This window comes from Parambassis ranga, chromosome 15 (assembly GCF_900634625.1).
Source record: "Parambassis ranga chromosome 15, fParRan2.1, whole genome shotgun sequence".
Classification (NCBI taxonomy): Eukaryota; Metazoa; Chordata; class Actinopteri; family Ambassidae; genus Parambassis; species Parambassis ranga.
Window position 1 is genome coordinate 18,841,728 of NC_041035.1, and position 11,997 is coordinate 18,853,724.

At 44.8% G+C, this 11,997-nt stretch overlaps 1 protein-coding gene across 1 annotated transcript; it reads left to right on the forward strand.

Annotated features, from left to right (window-relative positions):
* Positions 1-4,448: 4,448 nt before the first annotated feature.
* On the forward strand, positions 4,449-11,085 carry fam83ha (family with sequence similarity 83 member Ha). The gene is made up of 6 exons (XM_028422956.1): positions 4,449-4,831; positions 6,028-6,483; positions 6,564-6,728; positions 7,233-7,357; positions 7,442-10,952; positions 11,049-11,085. Exons 2-6 carry the CDS (start codon positions 6,037-6,039, stop codon positions 11,058-11,060), a joined length of 4,260 nt encoding a protein of 1,419 aa, XP_028278757.1. The 5' UTR covers positions 4,449-4,831; positions 6,028-6,036; the 3' UTR covers positions 11,061-11,085.
* The last annotated feature ends 912 nt before the right edge of the window (positions 11,086-11,997 follow it).

The following is an 11,997-nucleotide window of genomic DNA, read 5'->3' on the forward strand; positions in this document are numbered from 1 at the left end:
AATTTAAGCACGGCAGCTTTGCAAAAATGTAAAGCAGGCCGATGGTCATCGTGGACTTTCCGTCCAGCCTGTGTCTGTAAAGGATGCAGCGCTGAACACTGTCCTCTGGAATGCTTCAACCAACAAGAGTCTGGGTGGGGTCAGAACTGGTTCTGGATGTCTCAGGTGTCTGAAGCCTTTGTTTCACCTTATCACATCTTTCTGTTTCCTTTTCTGAAGCACAGAGCTGCTGATTGATTGCAAATGTTCCAAATAGCTGTCACTCCTGTGCCACAAGCACACACACACACACTGAAAATAGAAACCTCATTCATGGTCAAATCAGATGCACACCTGCTGCTGCTGCTGTAGTGCACTGATAGGAGTCTGTAGTGGTGTCTATGTCTCACCTGTGTGCTTATGTCTCTTCTCCACCAGTGATGTGCTGACGGTCTGAGCCGGTGTGAGTGTTGTGACGTGGGGTCCAGGGGAAAGGAGCTGGACTTTCCTCTGATGATACAGGTGGTCTCTCACACTTCGATCCGTAATCAAATCAGATAGTCCTAGTCATCAGTATGACCTCATCTCCTCTGGAAATGCTGAGACTTCCTCTTCCTCTGCTGAGATGGATTCTGCAGCTTCCCTCTCTCTCTTTGTGTTCCTACTTCCTTCTCTCTTCCTCTTCCTACCTTCTCCTTATCAACACAACAGTTCTGGGACGTGTTAGTAACGAACAAAAAATGATGGTGATGTTCTAAAACTGGGAAAAGCTCTGCAGCCACGCAGCAGGAGGTCCTTGAACATCAATTTACTAGTATTGTCGCCAACATGCAAGCCTCTCTGTTCTTTTGAGCTTAATGTTATTGAACATTGTTCCAATAAATAAACTCAAACTTAAACTGCAGTTCCAACAGTGGCCACTTGAGGCTCCTTTATGCTAAAATGTGCATCTATAGAGCAGAGATAAGCACGTTTACAGCCCGGTAAGACCTGATTTAGTGTCTACAGGGGAGAGCTTTGAGTGGCAGGTTGTTGCGGTTTTAAAATCTTCTCCACATTTCAACATTGGGGTGATACAGGAGGAAAAACTCTGAGTTACGAATGCTCTACCTGAGGCCATGCATGTCTAAAACAAACCACATAACAAAGGAGCTGCTCCACCCTTCAGGTGAAGTTTTGCTTCAAGTTTTACGTGTAGAACAATTTGTGGTCGTCTTTGAAGTCACAGAGAGTCGTCCTTCTGAATGAGTCGATTCTCATTTAGCGTCCCGTAGAACACACACAGTTCAGAGGCTGGGTCTGCACTGTGTGTTCATACAGTCTGCACTGTGTGCAGCCTCTGTGTGTGGACACATCTAATATTCTGTGTTTAACACAACCAATACTGCGTCTTTGTTTCCTTGAAACAACAATTGTTCAGTTGGCCGACACTGTGCATATCTCATGAGTCACAGCAGCTGCACATTGTGTGTGTGGGGTTCACACATTCCTGCTGCTGTTTCATGAAGCTCTGTTCATGTTTCATAATCAAAGCTGTCAGTCCGCAGCCCAGAAGACACGACTGCAAACCAGTGAGCACGATGCAATGGTATGCAGTGTAGCAACTTATGATCAAAATTCATGAATTTACAAGAATTTACTAGAAATAAATCACAAGTTTTAAAAAAAATCCAAGAAAAAACTTCACGAAATTCACAAATTTCCACACAAAATTTACAAGATACACAACTTTTTTGACTTTTTAAGAAAAAAAACTACAACTTTATGAGATGAAAATGCCAATTTATAAAAAAAACTTGCAGGAAAAGAAAGAAATTAGAAAAACTGTCAACTTTATAAGAAGAAAATCACAAGCTTGATTATGAAACTTGATTTATGATTCACAGTCAGAACTGTGACAGAGCCAGAGGGCATGGCAACAAATGTGTGTTGAAAAAGGAGCAGTCCATGTGTAAAGCGAGTGAAGATGAAGTGTGATCGGCTCCTCTGTGTGCTTTGGGTGGTGCCTGAGGGGAAACAATGAGGGATTGTCTTCAAGTCTTCACTCGAGCAGCTTCACATTGCTTCACTTCCTTTAGTTCAGTGACATCACACTTCATCCTGACTCTGCTATTTTAGGTCTGTGAGGGAGCGTGAAGCAACCCCTCCACAGAAAATGACTGTATTTGGACGTTCTCTCTCTCTCCTTTCAGGGTTTAACTAAACATTCGCTTTTTGTCTTGGAATCCCTCGTGGCCTTCACCCTGTTTCCTCATAAGGCAGCGCGGTGAAGTCATTTAATCACATAAATGGTTCAGGATAGACTGTTAATGAAGCATGAAATGGTGTCGTCCTCCTCTGTGTTACTCCACTGCACCTTCACTAAAGGACGCTAATCTTCCTCACCCAGCGCTCCTATTGTCTGTTGGGAAGTTTGAGGTTGTTTACTTTTGCTTACATAAGGTGCCAGCTACTGTTTACACTGCTGGTTGTCTGATCTCATTCCTCTGCTTCTTTTTAACCTTTGCACTAACGCCACAGTAAATCCTATAATAACTACTCATATAACAGTTAATTATCCACCAAGTTAATGATGATTATGGTTGATTTCTCATAATGCGTATAGATTTGGTCTCCACCCTTTTATGTCTGACTAACAAGGTTCTAGTACAGACAGATAAAGACAGAGTAAGAACACACACGTTCAGTGCAGACCAAAGACGGCAGCGTAGTGCTGGAGTCACAGTTTATATTTCTCTCTACAGTCGGACTCTGGAGGTTCCTGAGCCACCTGCTCTGAAGACGTGTCCCACGTGTTCAGAGACGGCGTCCTTTAGAGGCTCAGGCCTCGCAGGCGTAGACCGCAGAGGTCGCACAAAGTGGTGTTGTTTTTTTTTTAAATGGGGAAGGTTGAGTCTGTGGACTGAAGACTTCCTGTTTGTCACAATGAGCTGCTCCCGTTGCCTAGCAACCGGCAGTCAATATTTACATTCATACTTTACTGTTTGGCTGTTTGTGGAGTCTGATGTAAAGTAAAGAGCACAAGGAGTTAATTCAGGGATATGTTTGGGCCGCAAAGGATGCATCCTTCATTAGAGTGAGGGAAGAAGGACACATCTGAAGGAGCCTTCAATATGTGGCCTAGTCTAGATGGAAATAGGGGTCCACACGCACCCCCCGGCTTTTTTTATGCCACCTGATTTGTTTTCATCCTCAAAGTGTCTATTTTCAGAATCTGCCGGGTACCAAGCTGAAATAATGTCCCAATGACTTCATTTTTAACCCTTTACTGCATCTGACCCAAGCCCCAAAAAATCGGAAAATGATACAGAAAGTGGCGTAACCTTTGATGCAAACAACATACAGAGTCAAATGAACACACTTTCCCGTACAACGCTGACCAAAGGAATTCAATGGAAAAGTTATTTATTACATTTAACTATATGTTGAATCTGTTTCTGGACAAAAACAGTAAAAAAATGTGTAAAAGATGCATGGAGGACCGACCATCTTTCTATTTTCTCAAGTGCATTGGTTGCTTTTTTTCCAACCACCGGTTATTTCTTTATCATTCAAGTGTCTATTTTAAGATCATATTGGGTACAAAGCTGAAATAATGTCTCAAATGCTTTATTTTTAACCCTTTACTGCACCAAACCCAAACCAGGAAAATGTAAAAATGATATAGAAAGTGGTATAACGTGATGTAAACAACTCACAGTGACAAATGAACACATTTTCCCATACAATGTTGACCCAAGGAATTCAATGGAATCATTATTTATTACATTTAACTATATCTTGACTCTGGACAAAAACAGCAGAAAATGTGTAAAAGATGTGTGGAGGACCAACTATCTATTTTCTCAAGTGCTTCTGTTGCTTTTTTCCCACCACTTGTTATTTCTTTGTGTCTATTTTAAGATCATATTGATCATCATCATCATCATCGTATGTGATGGTGGCTCCTCCTGATTTTTTTGGGCTTGGGTCAGATGCAGTAAAGTGTTAAAAATCTGGGGTCATTATTTCAGCTTGGTACCCGGCAGATTCTGAAAAAAGACACTTTAAGGATGAAAAAAAATCAGGTGGCATAAAAAAAGCCTCATGCGCGTGGACCCCTATTTCCATCTAGACTATTAAAGGATGCAGCTGCTGATTTGGGGCCTTAGAACCTCCTATAGAATACATAACATATGGGTGATGTCATGAGCAGTTCATTCATCTTTATTCAAGGAGGAAGATTGGAAAATGATAACAGAAGACTTTATTGTGATTTTTTTTAAATGAGGAATACAGACTACTGCCACCTACTGGTACGGAGGATAAATTCCATCTTTTAGCTGCAATATTTTTGTCTTAAGTTGTCATCGTGTTGTGGTGTCTTTATATAGCCTCTGTATGTGTTCCTGTTGTCTCGTCAATGGCTTCTAAGAACATTCTTATTAAAGATTTGTGGAGAAAACACACGTCAGTGTGTGTGATGGAGTTTTAATGACCCACTAAGCTGTTCAGTCTCAGGTGATAGCAGCTGTAGTAAGTCAGATAACAGATGTGCAGAGTTCAGCTGACACACACACACACACACACACACACACACACAGTGTGGCAGTGCAGAGCAGAAGTGAGCTGAGGCGGGGCCTGAAGTTTGTCGACAGTTTTTCTGCCTGTGTGCTGCTGGAGCTCCGCTTCAGACACCGCTCTCCAACATGCCCGGAGCATGACAGGAAACTGGTTGAGCGGGTGACGGAGGCAGCAGAGGAGCGCAGAGCGTCGGGCCGCTGAGAGGAGAAGAAAACACGGAGAGGAAAAGCGACATGACGGCCTGAAAGTTCCACCGAGGAGAGGACTGAGGGCTGGACACCAGAGTGCGGTGAGTCCGCTGCTGTCTGTGTGTGTGTGTGTTCTGGTTCAACATGTGTCAGACCTGCGCTGACAGGCGTCGGAACAACAACAACTTTAGATAAACCGCAGGTTATGGAGTGAAACGTTGGGACTTAGCAGCCATGCGGTGTTTTAAAGCCACTTTAAAGTGGTTTAATCGTGTTGTTTTAGTTTCTTAATTATGTTCCTTCACATGAACTTGCAAATGGAGCCTGTGGTGTTTGGTCAGAGGGAGGAGCCCCACCCATGAACCATCCATCCTGCGGTTAGATTCCATCTCCCCCCATTCACTGTCTGTGTTTTTCCACTGCTGTAGTATTATAACTGTGATAAAGAGCCTATCGATCACACACACACACACACACACACAGCAGATCAATCACGCTGTTTTTATCAAGTGATTTTTTTAGTGAGTGAAACCAACCTCCATTCATTGGATAACTTTTATTAGCTCAGACTTTCAAGTTTATATGAATCAATATTTATTCAAGTAGAAAATATAAACAATAGTTGTAATAATAAAAACTGAAGTGATTTAATGAGGACAAATCAACCATAAGTACAACACCCAGAGCTCTTTAATAAATATTATTACACAATTCTACACATTATTACACATTCTGTAAATGAATAAACACAAATAAACACTGACACGGAGCTCTTTATTTAATATTTCTTTATTATTATTATTATTATTATTATTATTATTATTATCTGTATTAGTGTCCTTCTGTCGGTGGGTTGTGGTGTGAGGTCACTCCACTCCACTCCTGTTAAAACGTAAGCCTGTACAGGTTATGTTGGACATTTGGAGTACAAGCTGCTTGACAAATGTATGTTAAAACAACAACAACACAGAACTCTGCAGGAGGACTAATGCATGTAAACATCTGCATATGTTTGTATAAAATCTTTATGTACTAATGAATTATTCAATGAGTTCAGCTGTAGGGTTATAAAGTGACCTTAGTGCTTTTAAACACGTGCAGAATCTGGATTGTTAGGTGGATACATGATCAATCAGCCAGTTAAGCCTTGTTATATGGTATATTACAAACAATATGATGCAATACAAAGTGATTTACAAGCAACTAACTCAAAGTGCAAGAACTAGAATAAATAAACGCTGAAAGGATGGTTTTGAGGTTTATGTTACGTCTTGTTTGTGTCCTTGTGTCTTCCCAGGACGACAGCATGGCGCGTCGCTCTCAGTGTTCCTCCGCCGGGGACAGTCCTCTGGACCCCAACTACCTCCCTCCTCACTATCGGGAAGAGTACCGCCTGGCTATTGACACACTGGTCGAGGAGGATTTGGAAGGATACTATCAGTTCCTCCAAAAAGCCGACGTGGTGGACTTTCTGTCCACGCCTGAGATTCAGTACATCCAGGACTCTGTTCAGGTCCCTCAGCAGAGCAGCAGCCACCCCGAGCAGCACTTCCTGGAGACCGGGGGAGATGGCTCCTCAGACACTTACTGGCCCGTTCATTCGGACTTGGACGCGCCGGGTTTGGACCTCGGATGGCCTCAGATGCATCCCTTCATTTGTCCCACCGAGGTCACCACTCTGGTCAACCCCCCCGAGCCAGACATGCCGAGCATCAAGGAGCAGGCCAGACGTCTCATCAAGAACGCTCAGCAGGTTGACCTCTCACTCGGTCACTCAGAAAAAACGTTTTTATTCTCACATCACTTCTCACCCTTTGGTTCTCACCCTCTCAGGTCATCGGCATAGTGATGGACATGTTCACTGATGTTGACATGTTTGCGGATATTCTCAATGCCGCCACAAGGAATGTGGCCGTCTACATCATTCTGGACGAGCAGAACGCACATCACTTTGTCAACATGGTGTCCAACTGCAGGGTAGTACTGCAGAACATCCCAGTGAGTACTGCCCTTTTATCACAGTGTGCATCTGTGACCCGTATTGAAAGATGTTGCAACCAGATTTTAAATAAATCAGCTAGGGAAGCTAGAAATTAGACTTGCTTTTTGCCTTTTTGTGATATTTTGTTGAAAAGTGTATCAGCTTTGTAGTTTTTGTCCACAAAGAAGAGCTCACAGACACAAGCGTCACTGCAGCTGCTGCTAAATGTGACACATTTCTACAAAAAAAGGAAGCACACCGGCCTCTTCTTTCCAAACGTCACATTGCCTGGATGGAAAGAATTATTATTATCAGAAATTATTGAGCAAACTGAAATATTTTGTGATAAAAGCTCGAACATTTGTGCCTCAAATGTGCTCCTATAGACAAAAAATAAACTGCATGTTAAAGGGAATCTAAATGTGGACATTTAAAGTGATAATCCAATGCTGCCACCTAGCTTGGATTGATGTTACTAGCATTTATTTACTATCTTCTTGTGTGTCTTGTGTGTCTTGCAGTTTCTGCGTGTGAGGACTGTGTCCGGCATCACGTATCAGTGCCGCTCAGGGAAATCCTTCAAAGGTCAGATGATGGATCGCTTCCTGTTGACCGACTGCAGGGCTGTGCTGAGCGGAAACTACAGGTGAGGCTCTTTAAGTCACTCCACACACTCATGTGAATGCAGTGCTTGTTCTAATGCCCCCTTCGTTGTTGTGTCTTTGTCCAGCTTCATGTGGTCCTTTGAGAAGCTGCACCGCTGCATGGCACACCTGTTCCTCGGACAGCTTGTGTCCACCTTTGATGAGGAGTTTCGGATTCTGTACGCTCAATCCCAACCGCTGCTGATTGAAAATGTGCTCGCCCCAGTGGAAGACTTAAGCATTTTACAAAAGAGGCAGTACCCGAGCGAAAGACGTTTACTGTACAGAGAGCCTAGGAAGTTCCTCTCACTGGACACTGGTAATCCAGATGAATGGGGGAGACCTCCCCAAGATGAGCGAATGGATGCAGATTGGAGGATGGCGCACCTTAAAAGGCAGGAGTCCCTGCGCGGCCCTGCAGATTTGTACAGCAGGTTTCCCTCACAGCAGGCACGCGTGGATCCGCCTTTCGATCAGGGCCCCTCCAGGATTGCCATGATGGACAATCCCGCCTTTAAACGCCACAGTTACGCCGAAGGCATTCAAGGTAGATACTCTTTCCCGTTCCTACAGCCACAGGTTCCAGACTCTGAGACCCAGGGAAGGCATTTTCACAGGGGGCAGCCACCTTACCCAGGACCTGAAGCAGAGTACACTTCCTATGACAAGTTCTGGAACCAGGACTATCTTTCAACTGATCAGTACTCTGAACCCGGTGTACCACCAGAGATGCACCCGGGTGAAAACTTTGACCCTGTTCTGAACTATTTATCATCCACCAGAAATCGAGACTTTGACCAGAGTTCAGAGAACTTACTGCCTGCAGCGGATTTACCGTTTGGTTCATCTCACCCGAGAAGGCTGAGTCTAGGTCAGACGTACGCCTGTCAAACGTCTCCCACACCCTCAAACACAACTGACCAGAAACCATTTTTCCAGGAGCCTTACATCGAACGCAAAGATCCGATGGTGAAACGAGGGCTGAGAAACTGGAGGATTAGCTCATTCCTTAGTGCGTATGATAACCCCACAGATGAAGGTCCACCTCAGGCCCACGAACCTTTGGAGGAGCCCACTCACCCCACACCAGCCATTGAATTACCATCTACTAAAATCCCTAATGTCAGAGAGTTCAAGGTTCCTGCAGTGCCCAGAGTAAGTCAGATGCCAAGTTACGTCAAAACAGCCGTCCTAGAGCAGCCGAAGAAGCTGCCTGATGAGCCTGCTGTGCCGGCGACAGAAACCAAAACTACACCGTCACCTTCACCTACACCGTCATCATCATCTACAACGGAAGGGGACAAGATGGAGGAGGCAGAGCAGAAGGAGCCAAAAACCATCGGCCTCCGAAGAGAGGACTCTTTCCGCAGGAAATACAACGCTGCGAAACCACGGAGCTCCAGGCTAAGATCATCCTTAATATTCAGCTCTATGGATCAGCAAGATCCCAAAACCTCCGAGCAGGAGGAGGAAACTGAAGCAGAACAGACAAAGCTCCCATTTGTCTCTCATGTTTTGGGACAGCGGCGGTCTGCTACAAGAGAACCTTTTGAATGGAGTCGCTACATAAAGTCAAACACTTTTGATAACTCAGCTGCAGAAACATCCAAACCAGACGATGGAAGCAGCAAAGGAGACGAAAAAGACTCCACAAAGGAGGAAAAGTCGGAGAATATTCCAGAAATTCAGCTGCAACACGCAGATCAAGCTAATCTTACACCATCAGTTCCTCCGCCCAAACCCGCTGAAGCTGAGCTACCCAGAACTGATCAGCAGGTGCAGCCAGATAAACCTCTGCTCAGCACTTTATCCTTTGTGGATATGAGCGATCCTGATCAGAGGCTGATGTTTTTCAAAGAGATGGCGGCAAAACGCAAAGCTGCAGAAGCTGAAAAGAGCAAAGGGAAGAGTCCAGTGAAACCACCAGCAGTTCTTCAAACCAGCACCGCTGGTAAAAAGGAGGACGATGTGGCAAAAGAACACACGACTGATGGCTTATTAGAAAGAACTGCTGCTGCAGAGAGCGCTGGGGAGACGTCTGACGGCAGTAAAGAAGATTCCAGAACCCCCCAAAGCTGTGAGAAAGAACAAAACAACGCTTCTGCTGAAACTCATCCTGTTTCTGCTGAAGCTCCTCAGCGTGCAGGAGATCCACGTCTGCCTGACGGTGTTTGTCAACCTGCTCAAAGAACCGATGAAAGTTCACACCTTAACTCTACCTCAGAGGAACCTAACGCTATCGCTTCCAGTTCACTGGAGATATCCTCAAATTCAAGTCCTCCTGAGGCAGAAACCAGCTCTGACCACGTCGTCGAGCCATTACCACAAACCTCTGATCTCACTCCTGCTTCTTCTTCTTCTGATACCATCCCAGGTGACACCATCCCAGCTGATAAAAGTGAAGTGCAGGAATCTGTCACTTCTTCTGCACAAGAACCTCCAAAATCAGCTGAGGAAACTTCAGACAAATCTCAGAATCCAAGCACTCAGGCTCACCTAGATTCTGTTTCCCAGCTGACGTCATCGGCGATCCCCTCAGCCGTTGTACAGGTGGAATCTGATATTTCTCCTGACGTATGTGCTGCTGGTTCAGAGACAAACGTGCTCCCATTACAGTCCACAGCACAGACTGACGCTGAAGAATCAGAAACAGATGTTTGTGTAGCAGGAAAAGGTATTTCCGGATCTTCTGAATCAGAAATGTATTCATTTCCCGAGGCTGGTGCAGAGAGTTCTGAGGGTCTTGGATTGTCATACGACGTCACAGCTGAGAGTCCTTCTGTACCTGAGCCAGTTATATCAGCTCTGGAAGGTTCTGTGACAGAGACTATTACCCTACCTGAGCATCCACCATCAGAAACAAGCTCCTATGTAAATATAGACTCAACTTCTCAGTCAGAAACCCCAACACATGCAGCCCCTCCCGCCGGCCTAGTCTTGACTGGATCTGATGTGCCCTCGCCTGCTGAAACACTATCCTGTTCTCCTCTCACTGACACGGCTGGATCAGTTTTATCCCCCGAGGGTAAAAAAGCAGAAACCAACATGTTTGATACAAACGAAGCTCCACCTCACCCATCCAGCCCAGCTGAGCCTCCCTCAGAGGCCCCAGCAGAGACTGATCCGCCGAGTAAAACACCAGAATCAGGAGCTCCTGAAATCCACGCCTCAGAGAAAATACCTGAGGACACAAGTGGTACCCAGGAATCTGCCAGCAGTGAAAAACCCGATGACTCAGTAAAACAAAATAACGTCTCCGACCCCACGGAGGTCACATCCAAGCAGCCCAAGTCCAGCCAGTCCCGTTACCACTCGTCCACGGCCAACGTGCTGTCGAGCAGCAACCTCCGAGATGACACAAAGCTGCTCCTGGAGCAGATCTCGGCCAACAGCCAAAACAGGAGCGAAGCCGCCAAAGAGTCTCCGGTCACTGACGACGAGAAGGAGGACGAAGCTGACAAGACAGCCCAAAGAGAGAAAGAAAGAGGGATGAGGACGTTCAGCAGAGGACAGCACAAGTCGTCCGAGGAGCGCGAGAAGCTGCTGGAGAGGATTCAGAGCATGAGGAAGGACAGGAAGGTCTACAGTCGGTTTGAGGTATGAATATAACACCGGTCCTGCTCCTGTTGGCACATTAAACACGCCTTTATCTGCTCCTCACTAAACCGATGTGTATCTCTATTCCTCTGACAGATGGCGCCTTGAAAGGAATCTGAAGAAAGATTCTGTAGAAAGAAAATTTGAAATGAATATAAAAAAGGGCACAGAGGAGCGTCACTGGCACTGAACTTTAAAGGGTTAAACTGAAACGACACAGATCCGCAAAGCCTGCACGTGTCCTGTTCAACGGAGGGCTTCATCTTCATCCTGCAAAGACACTGTGTGATCAGACGTGTTTTCACTGACTGCACGGGTAAAGTGCAATGAAGTAGTCAGAGCCGTAAAACTGTACAGTAGTGAATGATGAACACAAGATGTTGATACTTCCGCCGGTGAAATGTGGATCCATGCTGCTGTAAATAGACTTATTTCTTATCTTGAACATGGAACTCATGAACAAACAGCAGCTTAAACATACTGAGAATATGTTCAGGTCTGCCTTCACTGTTTGTCTTTCACCACATGCACAGTTTCCCAGGATGCATCTGGGTGCCTTCATACAGATCAAGCAAAACATTCAGAGGCATAATGAAGTTTTTAAAATGCATTTAAAGCCAAAACTACCTGAAAATATGGGTCTATCTTTATTAATATTAGTGCCAGAATCACCCTTTTGAATTACCTTTACCTTCTTATTCTTAAATAGAATATGTCCCACCTATAACTGTATGCAGAGTTCCACACTGTCGCATTTTGTAAATAAAAAAAAACTTAAATATTGTGTTTGTGTTCATCCATACTGATGTTATAATGTACTGGTGAAAGACAACGGACAAAACCACAAACTTACCTTTAAATCCAGTTCTCAGGGTCTGTTTTTACTTCCTCTGTATATAATCTATGGTTTTACATCACTGATTGTCTAAGAGCATGTGTCTCCATTACATCATGGTGCTTTCAAATCCTCTAGCCTAGCGCCACCTTCAGGGCTAAAAAAAAACACCACCTTTGAAGACTTTTTGCTCATGAGAGGTCAAAATCT

Bases quoted from the DNA above. Each gene is read 5' to 3' on its own strand.
- fam83ha (XM_028422956.1), top strand. From the start codon at position 6,037: ATGGCGCGTCGCTCTCAGTGTTCCTCCGCCGGGGACAGTCCTCTGGAC. The intron at 6,484-6,563 runs GTTGACCTCTCA...TCACCCTCTCAG, and splicing joins TCATCAAGAACGCTCAGCAG to GTCATCGGCATAGTGATGGA. The intron at 7,358-7,441 runs GTGAGGCTCTTT...GTCTTTGTCCAG, and splicing joins GTGCTGAGCGGAAACTACAG to CTTCATGTGGTCCTTTGAGA.